Source organism: Camellia sinensis, chromosome 7 (assembly GCF_055761805.1).
Source record: "Camellia sinensis isolate YWXY chromosome 7, ASM5576180v1, whole genome shotgun sequence".
In the NCBI taxonomy this organism is placed as follows: domain Eukaryota; kingdom Viridiplantae; phylum Streptophyta; class Magnoliopsida; order Ericales; family Theaceae; genus Camellia; species Camellia sinensis.
The window spans coordinates 113,379,030-113,401,821 of NC_138967.1; the positions used below are offsets into that span (position 1 = coordinate 113,379,030).

General features: G+C 41.2%; 1 protein-coding gene across 1 annotated transcript; it reads right to left on the reverse strand.

The window, feature by feature from the left end:
• Positions 1-568: 568 nt before the first annotated feature.
• Positions 569-21,068, reverse strand: LOC114259043 (uncharacterized). The gene is made up of 11 exons (XM_082881022.1): positions 21,042-21,068; positions 20,850-20,873; positions 20,688-20,765; positions 20,505-20,593; positions 6,493-6,574; positions 6,342-6,402; positions 2,961-3,689; positions 2,083-2,894; positions 1,097-1,333; positions 809-970; positions 569-586 (listed from the first exon to the last, which is right to left on the reverse strand). The coding sequence occupies exons 1-11, from the start codon at positions 21,066-21,068 to the stop codon at positions 569-571; spliced, it is 2,319 nt and encodes a 772-aa protein (XP_082737148.1).
• Between the last annotated feature and the right edge of the window lie 1,724 nt (positions 21,069-22,792).

A 22,792-nucleotide genomic window follows, 5' to 3' on the forward strand; every position in this document is an offset into this window, starting at 1 on the left:
TAATGGTCAAGGCATATGCTAATCGGACTGGAAATTGATGTCTTGTCATTTAGAAAGGCATTTCTGAAGAAGATGGTGTCGAAGATATCCTTTGTATGAATGCCAAATTGCCAAACTTTTCTCCAGTTAAAATTTGAGCTTCAATTATGCGAGTGTCGCACCTAGTAACCATCAATCTTGTACCATTACATAGTCCATCTTTCGGTGCAATATTTCTTAACAATATTATAGGACAACCCACTTTCAACTCTATCTTAAAAGTTGGTAGCCCGGGAGGATCCAATGAATTTAAATATTCATTAGGATATCTATTTGTAATGATATGATCAATTTCATTATCTTTAGACATTTTATCTGCTGCAAAATAAGTATATAATCTCCCTGAAAAGATATTCAACGCAGTAGTATTAATGTCACTGACATCATCGTTATGCGCAAATAGAATGGTGCGTTCAGTTAAAAATGTTGGGGTCGACGTCTCTATCATATTCAACTGTGGGTAAACTGTAGAGAGCAATTCATTCAAATCTTAACATTTGTGTATTGTTAATGGAAGGTTGATGATTTCTTAAGGATTAGTCTCAATCTAAAAAAAGTGAAATCATTAAAAAAAATATGAGTATAAACACAATTTATTAATTTAAAATAATCTATATAATAAAGAAAAAGGTTAAAGTAGTGTTACCTTCATCAAGAAATTTGAAAAAATAGCATTTTCATGGTCTCCATGATTCAAGCGCATATTCAAATCCAAAGTTAAGATATGTATATGCTTCCATAGAACAGAGTGTCTTAATGATGCATTTACAATTTGCTCACGAATTCTTTTGGGTATAACTGGTAAGATTTGTCGAAAGTCTCTACCAAGAACAACAGTAATACCCCCAAATGGCTTTTCACTATCACGAATATCCCTCAATGTACGATCAACTGCCTCAACACAATGTCTATGTTGCATAGGAATTTCATCCTAAATTATGAGTTTTGTTTCTCTAAACAACTCAGCTTGTAATGATTGTTTGGTAAACCCACAAAGTGAATTTTCCAAGACATCTAACGGAATGGAAAATGTTGAATGTGCAGTGCGACCTCTTACCAATAACAATGATGCAATTCTAGATGAAGCCACAGTAACAACGATATAACCAAGGCTACGACATTTTAATGCAATCGTATTGTACAGAAATGTTTTTCCTGTTCCAGCACACCCATTAAGAAAGAAAACAGTTCCTTTATTTTGAAAAATTGAAGAAGTGATTGTGTTATAAGCATTCCGTTGTCCATTGTTGAGACAATTAATAGTAATTTGTGGATCTGCCTGTTGTGCCTCATTCTGCAGTTGTTGATGTTCAAATATCAATCGATTACCAACTACTGCACTCTAATTTGCAGTAGGTTGTGGCATGGGTGGGAAGTCAATTAAACATTTGTCTGATTCATGAAGCATTTGATTCAAAAGATGGATACCATAATCTTCAATTTGAGCCTCAGTTGGGTTAGAAATGACAAACAATGTACGAATCTTATGTGTAAGATCATCACATATATGCGTTGAGAATTGATTCCATAATGCACATGGATTTAGTGGAGAGCACTAGGTGAGAATAACACTAAACAATCTCCTCAATTGGTATCCAGTTTTCATAACTGTGGCCTCTTTCAAGCATTGTATCCATTCTTCATCGTCTTCTAAAAGTCCCCTTGCAATACATGCTAATTTAAATGTATCATGCACAACATTATCGACCGTGCGTAAAGACCGAAACGACTTTGGCCCTTTGACAACAGTTAGTAACAAACGCAGATAAAATCTTTCACCACAATTAGGACTAACAAAGTACATTCTACCAATTACATATCCTCTTTCTCTTGATTTCCATCTCTTTTTTGACTTGAGCCATACAAAATACTGTGAAAATTCTTGATAAGTGAATGGACATTCATCTTCACTGGCAGCACAATATGCAAAGAAGCCGTAAGAGTTGACATTTGTTGACCAGCTCTAGATTGAATCGTTTCTAATGACTCTTCTGAGTTAAAAATAACGCGATGCTTTCCAGGTAAATGAAGTGCCAATCATACAACTGTTGGTATCTCTGCATACAAAGGATGACCAAATATTCGCCAAGCAGCTTCTGGAGGTCCAATATACCTTGCATCAAGATATTGTTGAATCTTATTTATCGATCCCAACACCATCGTTGTACGATCATAACCCTTGTAAATGTACTTATGTATATACTTGACACATCTCATTCCGGCGCATACTTCCATATTTATATGACAGTTGAAAAGTTTAGAAAGATATTCATTGTATGGTACGACATCTCTGTTATCAACTTCTTGCCTCCTCACAGTATGTACTTGGCCATTATTGCGACGATGGTAGATAGGGTATCCATCTCGATCCATAGTTATTGTTTCTGTGAAAGCTCGAGGGTATCTCTTACTGCATCTACCATTTTCCATACATGGTGCATGTGGATTTCGAGCACCACATGGTCCATGTATCATACAACGTTTGACAGTTTCAAAAGGCATAGGATCATCTTTTGGGTTTGGAAATTCTGCACAAACCAATTTGTCTACTTGAGCACATGTCCGAATTTTGTCTGGACCCTTAAGAAATAAAAGTGCATGCATATGGGGGAGGCCTCGTTTTTGAAATTCAATTGTAAAAACATGTGCAATTTTATTTCTAAACACTTTATTTGTTTCTATCTCCTTCATCAAATATTTTCTCTTCAACTCAAAAACACGGGCAATTAAATCAGGACGATCAATAGGTTTTTGATGTGATAATAATGCTGAAGTAATTTCTGGCCAATTAGGGTTTGCAGTCATGGTAAGAAAAATATCTGGGTGTTGGTTGTATCGCGTGATAGCCATTGAATCTTGAAAGATTTCAAACATATGTCTAGGACTACCAGTAAATGAAGATGGCAAAACAAACTTTTGACCAATTTGACTAGGTTGCACATAATCTGGATCAATATCTGACAACTCTTGGTAAAGCTCAACCCGGAGTTTTCCTTGATTAAGCTTGTAGTATGTCAATCGATTTTGCTCAGTTGTGGCCCAAACATCTACCAAAAACTTTTGAAATAGTTTCTCACCTCTCAAAATAGTTGAATACTCTGTGAGTCGTTCAAACAAACGATAACTATAAAAATCCATTTGAGTAAGTCGATCAGTTGAAGGTCGATCATATTGAACATTCCATAATTTCAACTTAGGTTCCCATCCAGGCTCACCATAAGGAAATACTAGAACATAATGTAATGGCAAGTATGCTGGGTGACATTCATTAATTTGCATCAACTCATTATTTCCTTGGAAATGTAAGATAATATCTCTCATTCCACTTACCTCTATTCCATCACCTAGTATTACAATCGCAATCTCATCTGCAGTTGGTAAGTTATACCGACGTCGATCAGTTGTTGAATTGTAATGAAGATGAGCATGTAGATTGTGTCCTGCCGCATCTAATTGATGTACAATGGCATGAGCCTGGCGAAATGTAGCTACAAATGCATTGACTTGCAACAAACTATCCTGAATAGTTTTGAGCACATCCCTTCTCAAGTTAGGATTTCTACGATTACGAATTTCTAATTTTGAATCAGGGTCATAGATATACAGTTGAGCATAACTCGCATCCTGCCTTGGTTGTGGTTGTAGTGATCCTGTTCGATGTCGTAATTCCCCATGAATTATGAATGATGTAGGACCCCTTCCACTGAGTACTCTAGGATCCAATGTAGCACCAAGACTCGTAAAAGCGTTGGTTACATTGCACAGTCAAGTATAACATCGAAAGGATTTTGATTGATCATTATTCCCATCATACAACGCTTGAAGTGATGGCGGAGGTGTAATAAGTAAAGGTAGCTTAATCTTCCCTTTCAAACAGCAAGTTCCAAATAAGGGACGCTTTATAAATGATTTGGTCAATTTTTCATCCATCCAATGTAAGGCTGAACAATAAGGACATAATACGTCCATCTTGCCAAGATAATGGCGGCAAGAATTGTTGTGTGCTCAGGCATCAATTGATGTACTCATAGGCATATCTTCTAATTCATCATCAGTACATAGATCTTCTAGAAGAAATTGATTTATAGAAGTAGACCTACGAATATTTGTGTATAAATAAAATTCCATAAAACAAAATGGTAAGGGTGTGTTTGGTAACGTTTACGTTTTCAGTTTATATTTATAAAAATTTTATAAACTGATTTTTGTTTATTTTTTGTTTATTTTTTGAAAAACATAAATTACAAACGCGTTTGGTAACTGACAAAATGTTTAAAAAAATTTAAAAATATAAAAAAGAGTGAGAAATGGCAAGTGGTGGCAAGTGGCAGCGGAAGACGGTGGTGGAAAGTGGTGACTGTGGGTTGTGGGTAGCTGGTAGTGGTTGGTGGTGGCGGGTGGGTGGTGGTGGTGGGTAGGTGGGTGATGGTGGCGGGTGGTAGCGAGTGGGTGGTGGTGGTGGTGGTAGTGGTGGTGGCGGTGGCGGGTGGTGAGTGGTGGTGGCAGGTGGGTGGCGGATGGCGGGTGGCGGGTGGTGGTGGTGAGTGGGTGGGTGATGGTGGCGAGTGGTGGGTGGTAGCGAATGGGTGGTGGTGGTGGTGGCGGGTGGCGGGTGGTGGTGGCGGCAGGTGAGTGGCGGATGGTGGGTGGTGGCGGGCGGGTGGTGATGGTAGGTGGGTGAGTGGGTAACGGTGGCGAGTGGTGGGTGGTAGTGAGTGGGGCGGGTGGTGGGTGGTAGCGAGTAGGTGGTGGTGGTGGCGGGTGGTGGTGGCAGGTGGGTGGCGGATGGCCGGTGGTGATGGTGGGTGGGTGGGTGACGGTGGCGAGTGGTGGGTGGTAGTGAGTGGGTGGTGGTAGTGGTGGTGGCAGGTGGGTGGCGGATAGCGGGTGGTGGCGGTAGGTGGCGGGTGGTGGTGGTGGGTGGGTGGGTGGGTAGGTGACGGTGGCGGGTGGTAGCGCATGGGTGGTGGTGGCAGGTGGGTGGCGGGTGATGGCGGTGGTGGTGGCAGGGAGTGGTGGCGGCGGGTGGATGGCAAGTGACTGGTTATGGCAAGTAGGTGGCAGGCGGTGGTGGTAGGCGGTGGATGGTAGTGACGGGTGGTGGGTGGTGGTGGTGGTGGTGGTGGTGGTGGCGGCGGCGGCAAGGGGTGGATGGTGGTGGCGAGTAGATGGTAAGTGGGTGGTGGCTAGTGGTGACTGGTGGTGACTGGTGGTGGTAGGTGGTGGTGGTGGTGGTGGAGGGTGGGTGGTGGGTGGTGGTGGCGGAAGACAGTGGTGGAAAATGGTGGCTTGTGTTGGGTGGTAAAAAAAAAAAAACTCAAAACTCAAAATGGAAACACATTTTTTGTGTTTTCATTTTTTGGCTCAATTTATAAACTGAGATCACTGATTTATAAATCAAAAATTTTACCAAACAAGTTTTTATTTGAGTTTTTTAAATTTTTATAAATATAAAAAGAAAACTGAAAACGTAAGTGTTACCAAACGGCACCTAAGAATATGTATTTCAAGATTAGACATAGTAGTTTATCGATTCCTTTATGGAGGTAAAGATGTGCTTGGCAAAGAAAACGAACATGTAGAATGATGGGCAACCATTGTTCGTTTTTGTGCCGATTGAGAATCTTTAGTTATTGTTTCCTATTCCAGGGAAGCGCGATTGCAACGATTTGGTGCTAAAGAAGGGTGTATTGGTTGAATACATTCTTCTGATCCTTCTTGTTCTCGTTGCGAGCATTGAAAGTATGACTTTTCATTTTTTTCACGCTCTTATTGTGCACGTTGGGCCAATGCAGCTTTTGATATTACATTATCATTTTGTGCCTAAAATGAAAATATTTTGTCATTGGTGCAAAATATGTGAATATTTTGTACTTAACATGAAATATCTTCTTGTTTATTTTGTTTCTCTTAATTTTGTTTTATATTTTATTTGTTTTATACCTTTAATAGTGTTATCTGTATTTATTTATTTCTTTATGCATTTTGTTTTTTATCAAAAAAAATAAAGAAGAAATAAAAATCTATCTTATTTAGTTTATTCTTTCATTACATAGTTTGTCTTTATTTCTTCGTTTTTTTTTTTCTTATTCTTTTCACATGTTACATTATAAATGCACATGTATCTATGCTAAATAAAAATAAATAAATTTGGAAAACACATATAAATAATAGCAAATTATAGGAAAATATATTACAATCATTCTACGGGCAGAAACATAAAGCAACAAATTCATATAGTTTTGCTTCATATTTTTTAAAAGGAATATATACCACTTGGCATGCATTTGTCATTCTCTTGCCAGAAGGAGTCACCTTTTCTTTTCCCTTAGACATTGAGTTGACCTTTTCTTTTTCTTTTGCCTAACATATATTAATAAAATATTGAAAAGATTTTAAAAAATCTTATATAAATAAAAATACATACAATGTTTTACTTGATTTTGTACTTACCGCACGAACACGAATAACATTAAGGTCATACGCATCACGGATGACTACACCAACATTTCTAGATGGGGTTGTAGGAGCAGGCCTATCAAAATGGATTGTGAATGAATTAAAATCTGTATAATAAAGTGGTAATAGTAAGAGTATATATTTCAAGAATTAAACTGAGTTGTTTACTAATTGGGTGTTACAGAAGGTTGTCTTGGGTTAATACATACATTTGATCTCTCTCGTTCTTGTCGCATGCGTTGTCCTAATTGGTATGCAGAACATGAGTTTTGATTTTTTTCACGTTCTCGCCGTGCACGTTGAGCCAATGCAGCTTTTGATAACACATTATCATTGTGTGCCTAAAATAAGAATATTATATAATTAGATGCATAAAATATGAAGATTGTCCCATCTCTTGCTTCCCTTTTATCATGTATTTGTTCTCAAAAGTTTAACTAACTTTTCTTCTTCGCTCGGTTGAGTTGTTAGTCACATAAGAACCAATGCGTGTATTGATAAAATTTAAAAAGGGAGGAAAAAAACTCATGGAATTTCACCAAATGCCAAAAAGACACCATCCATCTAGTGTATACCAGTGCCTAAAGGCACGATGTAAATAATATTGGTACCCATATTTTACAAAAATCAATTAACATAAATTATTAATATTGGTATCACATCCTTTACAAAAAAATTAATTCAAAATGATAATAATTTCATTACTACAGAAATCAATTATAATAAATCAATTTAAGACGATAATAATTTCACTGCAATATAAAACTCCACACATAAGACTTTCTCCACCATCTACAGCAACACCACCGTCGGCCGTGACTTCAGCCGGTATCGTATGATGGCGGTTCGTTTAAGTTAAAATGTAATTTATCAAATTCATTGCTAAAAGCTTAAGTTAAAATATTAATTCATATTTGAATTTTTTATAGAATTTCACCATTTAAAAAAAGTGTAGAATTTAAAATCGCCGTATGTTAACACATTTTAAAAATTTTAAAATGTGATTTGAGTTGAATCATATATAAACTTTAGTGTATTTATGAGAAAAATCTATATATATCTATAATGTGTTTAAACAATGTCACCTCAAACATTTTTTGAGTTGTATGTGTTTAAATATTTTTTTGATTAAAATAATATTAAAAGAAAAAAAAAGTTAAAAATGTATTTAATCATTTTAGATTTTTTTTCTCATATACATCATATCTAATTATTAAAAAATTAAAAAATCTTGCTAAACATAATTATTTTAACCTACTAAAGTAACCAAAAAATTAAAATAACTTACTAAATTAACCAACCTTCCATACACCTCCTATAATTCTGCGTTGCTTTATTATTTTTTTTAGAGACCACACTCATGTTGCTAATTACACTCATCTTTTTTGTCCTACGTTGAAAAGATAAATATTAGATCATTGAGTACGTACAATGTGAATATTAGTGTGTAATGTTTTCTAGTTTCCGCTTCCCTCTTCGTTCTTTGTGTTCTTTCCGTTATATTATAAGTAAAATTAAAATTAAAAAAAATCTATATTCTATAATTAAAAACTTCATTTCATTTTTCGTTTTCTTCTCTTATATGTTTATTATGATATGTTGTAACTGCAACATGTGTTCAAATTAATGTTCAGACAAATGCATTAATGTACGGGGAGGAAATAATTCTCCTCGTATAATCCTGTTGACCAAGTCCACGCTTCTCCGTACGACGTCGCTTTGTCACCTGAAAACACAAACGTGAGCTAGCCGGCGGGTGTGTGCCGGAAACCTCTCCGATGCCTAAGTCAGATAACTTGACAAATAGACAAAGCTCTAAGTTTTCAGAAAGATTGTGTTCAATTACCTCCTCCAAGGTGATGCTTGTGAGCTTTTATAAGTTTCATATGGCACAATCCTAGTAGGACTTGTATTTCTCCATGTAGAGTCCTCCTAGGATTCATACTCTTAAGGATAATGCTTATCCTTTCACACCCTCCCCCACTGCTTAAACCAAGTGGGATGGTTTTCTCCCTAGCCGAACTACCACACGGCCGAAATAACACTGGCTATGCTGAGCCACAGAGAAGGCCGAACTATCCTTAGCTCGGTCTTCTCCTTAAACTCATTACTTCGGCTGCCCCTGTTCAACCTTAGTGTGCTTAGATCAAACCTCCAAGTAACAAGTTTTGACCGACCTAACCAGATTGTCACGACCAGACTAATTCTGAAACCGGTCTTCCTAAAACATACTGCGACCGGACTAACTCTAAGACCGGCCCTATTCCGAGTTGTCTCTGGACCGGAGTAGCCTTACTCTTCCTTGGGCCGAAGCAACTATCTCTTCTTGAGCCGGAATAAACTCACCTCCTTGGGCCGAAGTAACTTTGTCTCCCCAAGGCCGGAGTAACCTTGCCCTCTAGGCCGGAGTATTCTGTACGGCCTTTTTACCTAGTCCACTGCGTTTTGGGCCTCAAAACCCAACTCGAAGCTCGGCCCAATTTTCCCAAAAATTACCCTCTCAATTGCCCCTTAATTCCATCTGTGCAACATGATTGGGATTACCAGCCTTTTGGCCGAGCTAGAGTTTGTTACGCTTTTTCAGCCGAGCTAAAAAACCCTTTTAGCCTTTCCAGCCGAACTAAGTTTACCTCGGGTATCACTATGTCCGGTCAAAAACGTCTCGTCAATCACAGCGACTGTAACGCTTCCCATTCCAGTGACACGTGGCAAACTCTGATAAGCTGTGACCAACTGTCATGCCGCCCTTCAGAATTTTTGTACTGTTCCCGCTTCTTTTTGCCGCCTTTTTCTCTCCCTTCTTTCACAAAACAACCTTTTTACTCTTCTGAATCATTTACCTGCATCTACCTTCTCTCTCTGTCTTCATCTTCTTTCTGTGCCTCTACTTCCATACTCAAGCTTGTGTTCTTGCTGCCACCGTTTCCGACTCCAGTCTCCTTTCTCTCTTTTCTGGTAAGAAAATCTAATCATCTTGCTCTCTATGTTTTCGTATTTTACTTTCCATGCCTTGTATGTTTTTTGCAAACATCTTTCTCCATTTATCTGCTTTGCTTTTGTACTTTTTATGAAGAAACCAGTAGAACTCCATGTATGTATGAACTATTTTGTAGGAAAATAGTCTTAGATCCAAAATCACCTAGCAACCGGACTAGGATACTGTTTGTGTTATGTATGTAGATGGATTCAGAGAATGACCGAACTAGAACTTGTAGGAATGTCAGTAGTTTCTTCTGACCCACTCGAGCCAAGATAAGTTCACCGAACAAGCTTGCACTTACCGAACTAGGTACTTCCGTCTCCAACCGAGCTAAGACCTTGGGGCCAAGCCGGCTTTCTTAGTTCTGAAACCGAACTCGGAAAGCCGCCCCTAGGGGCTCAGCCGGAGTAACTTTCCTCACACCGCAACCGATTTAGGCCTTGGGACTAAACCAGCTTTCTTAGTTTTTTAGACCGAACTCAGAAAGCTGCCCCTAGACGTTAAACCGGTCTAAACTGCTCAAAACCGAGCTAAGAAACCTTCTGATGAGCCGAGGTAGAACCAGCCCACTAAGCCGAAGTAGGATTTGTATATCTTGCTTATAATTTGTAGCGCGGTCCAACGATCTGTGCTTAACCCCTTTGTTTTCTACTTTGCAGACTTAGGTTGCCCAGGCACTCCTGCGTGTGCTCAACCGAGCTACTGAGCCTAGTTTTTGTACCGAAATAATTTATTCATAAATTATACAACAAATGGGTAAGTATAGATATTTAGTCGAAACCCCTGGTGGCATGGCCGAATTTAGGCAAGATTACCAGATTCCTAATGATGTCCATCTGACGTTGGCCGAAAAAGATGCTACCCCCTGGAACAATGAAGGCTTCGTCCCCTTTACCCTTCAATCCATAATAGAAACCGGACTACGGTTTCCTGTCCAACCGCTAATCTGCGAATTTCTTAGACAGACTAGGTTATGCCCCACCCAACTATCCACCAATACATATCGTATTATAATGGGGATAGCCGCATTAAACCACCAAACCGGACTAAATCTTGGTCTGGCCGAGATCTTTCATCAATACTCTATTGGCTCAAAGAATGCTGGGTGGGTCTACTACCTTAGAATTCGCCGCCGTCGAGAGAAGATAATCAAACACACTCCGGATAAAGATCTTAATGATGATAATTTCTTTTGGGTCTCTGGGAACTTTGAGGATTTTCAAGCTCAAATTCCTGGCCGACCTATAAGTTGGAAAATGGGAGAGCCTGGTAATTTTACTTCGGTCTTCTGCTTTGTGTGTTATCTCGGTTGTTTAGTCTATTAGCCGAACTAACACTTCTCTCTTTTGTGCAGATTTCGCCCATCTCCATTCCTTGTATAGCTATCCCAACCTCGGAGTCTTGCGAGCCGCATTTCGGATTAAAGAAAGAGATTGGGCCAAGCTTCTAAATTTTGAGCCGACCTATCGCTACAGCGGTCGCCGAAAAGCAAGGGTGACTGACTTCCTTCTTGAAGAGGCACCGGAGCCGGACCCAACTTTGCCCGAGATAAGACTTGTCCCTCTAACCGCAGAAGAAGAGATGGCGAAAAGGAGCAGAGTCAGGGCCCTTCTCACCGAAACAGCTAGGCCCGAAGTGGCGCCTCCCAGCCAACCGCAGCCTGCTGTTGTCGCCCTTCCTTCCCAACAGCCATCCTCTTCCCGCCGAACCAAACGTGCCCGAACTTCCGAACCCGAACGAGTTTTGATTGATGAAGAAACTCCTATTCAGCCGAGCTTACCACCGAGCCCCCAACCGGAGTCTTCCGACCGAACCATCGGCTGCTGGGCACCGAAATTAACCTTCAACGACCGAGACATTCTAGACACAGACTCGGTCGTTGCTGAGAAAGACCACCTGTTGGCCATCAACCTGGCCAAGAGCGTGTGTCTGCCCAAAGACATGGAACATCACCAAAAACAGTTAACCACCGAGCTGAAGTCCATCCGGTCTGCTACTAAATCCATGATTCTGGTTAGTGACTTCGGTTGCTTTTCTGTTTATGTTTCTTTTTCTTTTTAACTCTTTCTTCGGTTAAAGGGAAGTTGTTTGCTTTGGCAGGCTATTCAGAAAAACCAAATCACCCACAGGAAGGTACTGGAGCTGAGGAAAGTGACTAGGCAAGCAGCGGCCGAGGCAGAGGCGAAATCGGCCGAACTCGAAGAAGCCAGAAAGGAAATGGCCAAACTCCGAGGTGAGGTCGGTCGTTTGACCGGAATGGTTAGTTCGGCCGAGGCCGAAAAACAAAAGACTGCCATTGTGCTGAAGGACAAGTACTTGCGTGAGCTGGTAAAGCTTGAAAGAAAGAAAGACGCCGAAATGAAGGAGAAGGCGAAGGAGGCTGAGAAACAAGGTTTCAAGAGGGCAGAGGATGCTTACGCCCAACAATGCAATGCTGCCAAGGAGCTTTTCTTTAAGTGCGGCTGGAGGGGAGCCGTTGAGAAGCTCGGTCATGATCCTCAGACCGAGGTTTTCAACCCTCCAGCCTACTTTATACCGAACTCCCTGATGGAATATGCCACGGCCATGCAACAGCAGTTCCTTGAGGGCTCAGATGATGAAGACTCTGCCCCTGAGGATACTTTGGTTGTGAATGCAGATCAGGTAGTTCGGTCGGAGCCCATGGTGGAAGATCTAACTCTTGATCAACCAAGTGAAACCGTGGCTCCAGCCGAACCCATTCTTCCTTCTGAAAATGTTGTTGTGTCCGAAACCGGTCTTCGGGTTGACGCCGATGCTGCCTTCGACGCCGAAATAGATGAACTTTTCTCTTAATTTTGTACTCTTTTCTTTGTAACCGAACTAAGCCCCCTTGTAATGACTTCTCTTTTGAATGAAAATTTTACTTCTCTTGTTCCGGTTATTGTGTGTATGCTTGCATTTGTAATGTCTTCTATTACTCCAAGTGTTATTTCGGTTTTTGGTTGGTTAAACTATACTTGCCAGCCAACCACTCCTTAGCCGACATAATTACTTCGGCTGAGGAGTATTAAGTGTTGGCTTAATCCAGCCAACCACTCTTCAGCCTTACACTTACTTCGGCTGAAGAGTAACAAGAGTTGGTTTATTCCAGCCAACCACTCCTTAGTCATGCACTTACTTCGGCTAAGGAGTACAAAGTGTTGGTTTATTCCAGCCAACCACTCTTCAGCCATACACTTACTTCGGCTGAAGAGTAACAAGAGTTGGTTTATTCCAGCCAACCACTCTTCAGCCATACACTTACTTCGGCTGAAGAGTAACAAGTGTTGGTTTATTCCAGCCAACCACTCTTTAGCATCACACTTACTTCGGCTGAAGAGTAACAAGAGTTGGTTTATTCCAGCCAACCACTCTTCAGCCTTGCACTTACTTCGGCTGAAGAGTAACAAGTGTTGGTTTATTCCAGCCAACCACTCTTCAGCCTTACACTTACTTCGGCTGAAGAGTAACAAGAGTTGGTTTATTCCAGCCAACCACTCTTCAGCCTTGCACTTACTTCGGCTGAAGAGTAACAAGTGTTGGTTTATTCCAGCCAACCACTCTTCAGCCTTACACTTACTTCGGCTGAAGAGTAACAAGAGTTGGTTTATTCCAGCCAACCACTCTTCAGCCTTACACTTACTTCGGTTGAAGAGTAACAAGTGTTGGTTTATTCCAGCCAACTATTGAAGTTAGTTTTTCCAGCTAACTTCTAGTATTTGGTTATTCCGACCAAATGTCCTGCAGCCTGGATCCTTATCCTGGGCTTAGGAAGGGTGTTGGTTTAATCCAGCCAACCTCTAAGTTTGTTTTTCCGGCTAACTTAGAATGGAATGCTTGTAATATACTTAAGTCTTGAAAGCTAACTTTTACAAAGAGTAATCTGTGCTAAAAAGAATCTCATTTTATTGAAGGAAGAGAAAATTACATAATGTTTGAAAGAGAAAAGCTAAAAGTAAAATATCTTGAGATTGGCCGTATTCCATGGCCTAGGGATTGCCTTGCCATCCTTGTCTTCTAGGTGGTATGCCCCTTTGCCGGCTAACCCAACCACCTTATAAGGACCTTCCCAATTTGGGCCTAACTTGCCGTCTCCTGGGACCAAGGTGTTTCCCATTACTTTGCGCAATACCCAATCGCCAATTTTGAATTGTCTTGGATAAACCTTTTTGCTGTATTTTTTGATTAACTCTCGTTGGTATGAGGCGATGTGGACCAACGCTCTTTCTCTTCTTTCTTCTGCAAGGTTGAGTTCTAAGGCTATGGCTTCTCCATTTAAGTCTGGATCAAAATTTTCGCTTCGAATTGTGGGGAGGCCAACTTCTAGTGGGATCACTGCTTCCATGCCATAGGCTAAGGAAAATGGTGTTTCTCCAGTTGATCGCCGAGGTGTGGTGCGGTAAGCCCATAAAACATGAGGAAGTTCATCCGCCCACTTGCCTTTTGCTTTCTCTAGCCTTTTCTTTAGTCCATCCAAGATGACTTTATTTGATGCTTCAGCCTGCCCATTTGCTTGAGGATACGCCAGTGTGGAATTGTAGAACTCTATCTTGTATTCTTCACAAAAGCTTCTGAAGATTCTGCCGTCGAATTGAGTTCCATTGTCTGAGATCAGTGCTTTTGGTATGCCAAACCGAGTGATAATATTTTGCCAAACAAACTTCTTCACATCTTTTTCTTTGATTGATGCCAATGCTTCTGCTTCCACCCATTTTGTGAAGTAGTCTGTTGCTGCGAGAAAGAATTTTCTGCCTCCGGGTGCTGTTGGAAGTGGTCCTACTATGTCTAAGCCCCACATTGCGAAAGGCCATGGGCTAGTTAAAGGTAGGAGTTCTCTTGCTGGTTGATGTATTTGGTGCGCGAATTTCTGGCATTTTTCACACTTCTTCACGTATTTCTCTGAGTCTGCTTGCATATATGGCCACCAATATCCTTGTGAAATAGCCCTGTAAGCGAGCGACCTTCCCCCTTGATGACTTCCACATACCCCTTCATGTATTTCGAACAGGAATGCTTCTACTTTGCTGGGATGAACGCACTTGAGGTAAGGCCCAGAGAACGACTTCTTATATAATGCCAAAGATGGAGATAGCCAAAACCGCTGCGACTTCGCCCTTATTCTGTTGGCTTCTTTTTTCTCTTCTGGTAGGATGCCGTCTTTTAGGAACAGGATGATGGGATCCATCCAAGAGGGCCCTAATTCTGCGCAATACACTTCTTCTGCTTCGGGGTCTTCTATGCTTGGTTTTGGTAAGAAGTCGACGAGTAATGGATGAGGGATTGATGTATCTGCCATTGAGGCAAGGCCTGCTAGCTCGTCCGCTCGGCTGTTTTCCTCCCTGCCAATTTGTTCTATCCTTACCACATCAAACTTCTTGATCTCCGTTCTGACTAGCTCTTGGTACTTGGCCATTCTGTCATCCTTTGCTTCGTATTCGCCAGAAATTTGGTTTACCACCAGCAGTGAGTCACTGTACACCATTAGTTCGGTTGCTTTCATGAAGTGTGCCGACTTGAGTCCTGCGAGAAGCGCCTCATACTCTGCTTCGTTGTTGGATGCTGGGAAGCCAAGGTTGATTGCTTGCTCTATAACCAGGCCGTCTGGAGAGATGAGGACTATGCCAAGCCCTGCACCATGTCGGTTGGATGCTCCATCCACAAAGAGCTTCCACATCTCCCCCACGAATAGTTTCCAGCAGGTGGAAGGGTCAGACGATGCCGTGGGGTCAAGGATGGTGATTTCTTCAAAGTCCATATTGGCTGTCTGCCCTTCGTCCTCTGTTTGAACTGCTGGTGAGTCTTTGTTTGGCTCCTCCTTGTTGTCCTTAATGTGGTCTGCCTTTGTGCTTGATGGACTACCTTCCACTAGGGGTTGCGCTATTCCGGCGTCAACTTCCGTCCCTAGTTCGGTTGATGGACTACCTTCCACTAGGGGTTGCGCTATTCCGGCGTCAACTTCCGTCCCTAGTTCGGTTGAGTCAGTCAGGTCGACTGGGCAGATATGATGACTTCCAGGAGTAAACTCTGCGACGAAGTCTGCCAAAGATTGAGCTTTTATTGCGGTCTTGGGTTGGAACTTGATGTCGAATTGTCCCAACTCTACTGCCCATTTCAAAATTCGCCCACTGAAGTTCGCCCTTTCAAACAGAGCTTTTAGTGGAAAGGCTGTGAGGACGACTATGGTGTGGGCGTGAAAGTAGTGCGCTAATTTTCTGGATGCCATCATTAATGCTAATGCTAGTTTCTCTAATGGCAAGTACCTTGTTTCGGCTCCCAATAATGTCTTGCTGACATAAAAGATGGGCAAGTGTTGTATTCCTTCTGCATGAACCAACACCGCGCTGACTGCGTACTGAGAGACTGCCAGGTACAAAAAGAGTTCTTCACCAGGTACTGGAGTAACAAGTAGTGGTGGGGAAGACATGTACTCCTTCAAGCTTTCCAGAGCTTGGTCGCATTCTTCATCCCACTCAAACTTGGCCTTTAAAGCTTGGAAGAATGGTCGTAGCCTGTCTGATGACCTGCTTATGAACCGGTTGAGTGCAGCCGCCATTCCAGTGAGATGCTGCACTTCTTTGACTGAGTTTGGTCTCTCCAACTCCTGGATTGCTTTGATCTGAGAGGGGTCTGCTTCTATACCTCGGTTGGTCACCAGGAAGCCCAAGAATTTGCCAGATCCAACTCCGAATGCGCATTTGGACGCGTTGAGGCGCAACTTGTGTTTCTTCAGGATCTGGAACATCTCGCCCAAATCTTTCAGATGGTCATTCTTATCCTTGCTTTTGACCACCATGTCGTCGATGTAAGCCTCCATTGTTCTGCCTAACAATGGTTCAAACATCTTGGTGACCATCCTTTGGAATGTTGCCCCTGCGTTTTTTAGGCCAAAGGGCATGACCTTGTAGCAATATAACCCCCTTGGTGTTGTGAAGGATGTGACCTCCTGGTCTGGTTCATGCATGGCGATCTGGTGGTAGCCTCTGTATGCATCCAGGAAGCTGAGACGGTTATGCCCTGCCGTTAGGTCCACCAGTTGATCTATCCTTGGTAGAGGGAAGCTATCTTTTGGGCACGCCTTGTTGACCGTTTTGTAGTCGACGCAGACACGCCATTTACCGTTATTTTTTGGCACTACGACGGTGTTGGAGATCCATCTTGGGTAGTGCACTTCCCTTATCACTCCTGCCTCCAGCAGGTTGCCTACCTCTTCTGCCACTATTTCGGCGTGGTGGAGTGCCGATCTGCATGTGCGTTGAATGACTGGTCTGGAAGATGGGTGGACATTGAGTTGGTGACTGATGAAGTTTGGATCAATGCCTGGCATGTCGTAAGGTGTCCAGGCAAACACTTCGATATTAGAGGTCAAGAATTCCAAGACCTCTAATCTCTCAGCGCTGGACAATGATGAGCCAAGCAAGAAGAACTTATCCGGGTTCTTCTCATCTATTTTTACCTCCACCAAGTCTTCCACCGCTTTCTGATCAGCCTCTTTGCCGACGTCAGCGAATAGTTCATTACTTTCTGGCTCCTCCACCGAATGAACGTATCCTTTGGCAGCTCGGCTTCCATTTGCTGTGGCGAAGCACTGTTTTGACATGATCTGATCGCCATAGACTTCTTCGATTATACCGGCGTCATTGGGGAACCGCATTACCTGATGGTATGATGACGCCACCGAACGCATGGCATGCAGCCATGTTCTGCCCAGGATGATGTTGTAGGTGGAGGGGACCTTCAATACCCAGAACTCCACCTGTTTTGATACACTTCCTGCTCTGACTGGAAGGATTATTTTGCCGACAGGCCACTCTGGCATGGAGTTGAATCCAATCAGGGGAGAAACTGCAGGTGCCAAGTCTTTGTCTTGCAGCTTTAGTTGTTTGAATGTGTCGTAATACATGATCTCACATGAACTACCCTGGTCAATCAGAATCCGCTTGACGTCAAAATCCTTGACTCGGAGAGTGACAACCAGGGCATCATTATGGGGGCAGTAAATTCGTTCCAAGTCCTTATCCGAAAAGGACATGACGTTTGTTGCTTCTGTCCTCCCCTTCTTGATGGCGGGTTGGGCACTTAATACTTCCCTAAAGTGCTCAGCCTTCTTGATTGAACCTCTAAGCTCGCATACGCGCTCAGGTTCAAAAACTCCATGAATTACATTGATAATGCCTTGTGGTGGTGCATCGTTTGGCATTCTGTTGGGTTGGTCATTATGATCTTGGGGGGCCGGTTGTGCTCCTCCTTCAATGTATTCGTCCAAGTGGCCTGCTGCCACCAATTCTTCCAAATGCTGCCTCAGTGGCGTGCAATTCTCAGTTCGGTGTCCTTTTTCTTTGTGGAAGGTGCACCGAGATCTGTCGTCGTAATTCTTCTGAGCTTCCCCTAGCTTGGCTGGCCACTTGACGAATGGCTCGTCTTTTATTTCGCTCAGAATCCGATATATTGGTTTTTTGAACACCGTTGTTATGGCAGTGCGGATTCTCAACCATCTTTTGTCTGGGTCTTCTCCGTTATCTCGTCTGCCACGCCCGTTTTTGTTCTGTCTATCTACTGTATTGACCTTTGCTGAGGTCTTCTTTTCTGGTAGTATGGTAGCGCTAGATTTCGCCTTTGCACGTGCGCCATCCTCTTCTACCCTGATGTGCTGATGCACTCTCTCCATCAGGGCCTCCATGGTGAGGGGGGGCGTCATGGTAATTGAATCCCTTAGTCGGTTCCCTACTGGTAGGCCTCTTTTATATTGCGCAATGGCTAGATTGGTGGGGCAGTCTCCAATCTGGTTGAATGTCTCCCAGTAGCGACTGTTGTAAGATCTGAGGGTTTCTTTCTCACCCATGTCGATGGAGAGTAACTGGTCTATCTCCACCGGTGTTTTAGTATTTGTCCGAAACCTTGTTACGAACGCTTCTGCCAATTGGGCCCAGGAGGCTATGCTGCCCTCTGGGAGCTTTTCGAACCAAGTCAAGCCTAAGTCGCCCAGACTTGATGGGAAGAGTATGCACATTAGGGCCTCGTTTCGCCTGTACACAGCCATGACTTGGCGAAAGTGGCTCAGGTGAGAATACGGATCCGTCTTCCCTTCATATGTATTGAACTTCGGCTGAAGGAAGCCTGATGGTAGGGGTGCGTTTTCGATCACTGGGACAAACGGCGAAGTCTGTAGTCTTGCCAATGCCTTGTCCGTTGGTTCGTAGGCCGGTCGCGGTATGGGCATTCCAACCTCGACGCTTCCGTGCGTCCGAGGAGCCAACCGTTGTAAGGCCGAAACTCGGTGTGGATCCCTTGCCCTGGCATCCTCCTTGCATCGTGCTTTTTCTTCTAGCACGGTTCGTAAGTCGGATGACCTGGGTAGCTCGGTTTGTCTGGATCTGGTTTTGGTGTGAATGTGAAGGCCAATACGTGCTTCCTTCAGTGTATGATCTTTCGGATCTCGTCCTCTCAGACCTAGAGTGACGAGTCCTTGAGGACAAGGAGTGAGTGTCGCCTGTCCTGAGGCTTCTGCTCTCTCCTTGGGAGGGCGTAGTATTCCTACTACGATTCTCTGAGTGGCGAGGGGGCGTCTTATGCTTGTTCCCCTCTCCTGTCGCCACATCTTTAGTCTTCATCTGGCGTTTTAAAGCCTCCATGTCCGCCGCCATCCTTCGAATTAGTTCATCTTGTTCCTTCACGCGATCTTCCAGGGCTTGAGGATCAATCCTCCTCCTTTGCCTGTCAGGACTCTGAGAGTGACGAGGGCTGCTATTCCGCCTTCCCCTGCCACTCCTCCTGGAGTTATGTTGTTGGGGCTCCAGATCCGCCATAGGAGGGACAGAGGGTAATCCTTCGCGCCTTGCGCCTCCCTCTGGAGTTAGTCCGTCGACGGCGGACTGCGGCAAGTCTTCAATGTGTGCCATTGAATGAGAAAAGGAGAAGCTTAGTCAAGAGGTTTTTGTTCTTGTCTGTTCTTCCCACAGACGGCGCCAATTGTACGGGGAGGAAATAATTCTCCTCGTATAATCCTGTTGACCAAGTCCACGCTTCTCCGTACGACGTCGCTTTGTCACCTGAAAACACAAACGTGAGCTAGCCGGCGGGTGTGTGCCGGAAACCTCTCCGATGCCTAAGTCAGATAACTTGACAAATAGACAAAGCTCTAAGTTTTCAGAAAGATTGTGTTCAATTACCTCCTCCAAGGTGATGCTTGTGAGCTTTTATAAGTTTCATATGGCACAATCCTAGTAGGACTTGTATTTCTCCATGTAGAGTCCTCCTAGGATTCATACTCTTAAGGATAATGCTTATCCTTTCACACCCTCCCCCACTGCTTAAACCAAGTGGGATGGTTTTCTCCCTAGCCGAACTACCACACGGCCGAAATAACACTGGCTATGCTAAGCCACAGAGAAGGCCGAACTATCCTTAGCTCGGTCTTCTCCTTAAACTCATTACTTCGGCTGCCCCTGTTCAACCTTAGTGTGCTTAGATCAAACCTCCAAGTAACAAGTTTTGACCGACCTAACCAGATTGTCACGACCGGACTAATTCTGAAACCGGTCTTCCTAAAACATACTGCGACCGGACTAACTCTAAGACCGGCCCTATTCCGAGTTGTCTCTGGACCGGAGTAGCCTTACTCTTCCTTGGGCCGAAGCAACTATCTCTTCTTGAGGCGGAATAAACTCACCTCCTTGGGCCGAAGTAACTTTGTCTCCCCAAGGCCGGAGTAACCTTGCCCTCTAGGCCGGAGTATTCTGTACGGCCTTTTTACCTAGTCCACTGCGTTTTGGGCCTCAAAACCCAACTCGAAGCTCGGCCCAATTTTCCCAAAAATTACCCTCTCAATTAACATATTGTACAAATGCTTACTTTAACATGGTTTAGAAAAATATTTTACAATCAGTCAGAACAATTGAATAAATATTTTAAAAACAATAACGCATAAAAATGTACATAAAAAAGAGTATATGACACTATGCAATTCTAACAAAAATCTATATAAAACAAAAATATTCGAAAAACAAACTTTTTAAAAATGTTGAGAAACCATACTACGGGATTTGCATGTTCCTTTCCTTTTCCAGAAGAGATAGTCTTTTCTGTCTCCTTTGATATTGCTTTGTGTTTTTCCTTTTCCTTTCCCCATAAAAAATAAGTAGAATATATAATTTTAATATATTTTTAAAATGATAAGAAAATGCATGCAAATATAAGTTACTTGTAGGCTTACCTCACGAATGCGAATAGTATTAAGGTCACGCTCATCGCGGATAACAACATTAACATTTCTTTCTTCAAGAAATTGAATCTATATGTATAAAAACTATAGAGTGATAAATAAAATTTTGTACACATAAATAAGAAAAAAAAATCATTTCTTTCTTGATATTACCGTTCGACGTAAGTCTTCATCCACCTATAAAGTATGAGGGAAAAAGCATTTATTAGAAGAAAATTAGATATGATAGGTTTTAAATAAATAAATAAATAAATAGGCCTTACATTATAAGAGAGACATTTAAATTTCTATGGAGGGAGAAAAAAAAATAAAAATAAAAAGAAAGAAAAATAAAAGAACACTTACTTGACCGAAAATAGTGATATTGTCCATAACTATTGTACTTCAACCTGAAATGTTTGGTTATATAATTATGGCTGTTCGATGATATATTTTAACAATCACATTAAAATGATAAAATTAAAATCAACTCTAGCAACATGAAGAGTATTAAAATGGGAACACAACAATTGTCCAAATTTGAACTCTTCTCTTCCCCAACTGACTTCAATTTTATAGTGTTGAAATTAAATTTAAATTTATCATTATCATTTAGAAAGTCCAAACATAAATGTATGCCACCAAAAAAAAAAATGTTTAATCAGTAATTTATACTAACTCTCAAGTAAAACTAACCCAACACATTAAAAAATACAATGGAACATTTCCAAAAAAAAAAAAAAAAAAAAAAGGAACAAACAATCCCAAATTCATAATGCAAAATGAAAAGAATACAATCGATTGAGGTGCCTTTGGAAGGCACATATAGTTAGAAAGAAAACTGGCTATACAGTGTGTTCTCAATCGATTGTATTACTTGGTAGAAGTAACACAATGGCTAACAGGAACAAACATATTGGAAGGCATATAAGAACACACTACAAAATCAATTGTGAACATGCTCTCATTAGCAGCAATGTAGGACCTACAGGGGACTATATGCCTTCTAGAACAATTAAAGACTGATCATGGGACTAAAGATATCCAATTAATTTTTTATTTTTATTTTTATAGATGATCTACTAAACGGACCTTACAATATGAACGTTTCGAATAATTAAAAGTTGCTCCTCATAACTTGAGTTTTACAAAAAAAATTTAATAAAATTGATATCTGTAAATTCGTTTTTTCAAGATCTTTCAAATAAGACTAATATTGAAAATTGCCTTCTACAGTTTCATATGCATAGATCTAAAAACAAAACAAAATTTGTCCAAAATAGATTACCAAGTGTAAAGTTATGACATGTTAAAGATGTAATCCCACAAATGTTTGTTTTTTAAGTTTCAGGTAGCTCTATCTGTCCATATTGATGTATGTATTTTTCAATTTTGAAAACAAATAAATTAAAATATTTTAAACATATAAGTAAAAATTTAGTAATTAAAATAAGTGGACAAATAGGTTAAGAATATGAGAAGATATGTTAAAATAACTTGGACAAATAGGTTCAAAAAAAATTTACAAATAGAAAAAAAAAATTATTGGCATACATAAGTTAAAATAATTTGGATAGATCGGTTTACATATAGGGATAAATAAGTTCAAAAGAGTTGCAATATACATGGCTTAAAATAATTTGTACTGATAGATTAAAATAATTTGGACACATATATTAAAATTATTTGGATAGATAAGTTCAAATATTGGAACAGATAATTTCAAAAAATTTGGACAGATAGGTAAAAATATTGACACACATATGTTAAAATAATTTGGACACAAAAGTTAACAATATGGGGACAAACATTTTTAACAATATGGGAACAAATATGTTCAAAAAATTTGCACAAACATGTAAAAATATTAGCATACATGGTTAAAATAATTTGTACAGATAGGTTAAAATTATTGAAACATGTTAAAATGATTTGGACCGATAGGTTCAAATATGGGACAAAGTTAAAATAATTTAGACGGTCAAATTCAAATAATTTGAACAAATATGTATATGAAGATGCAAAAAAAAATTCGCTTATGATGTTAAAATCTCAATAACTCATAACTTTACGCTTGTTATTTTGTTTTAGACAATTGTTTTTATTCCAATTATTTA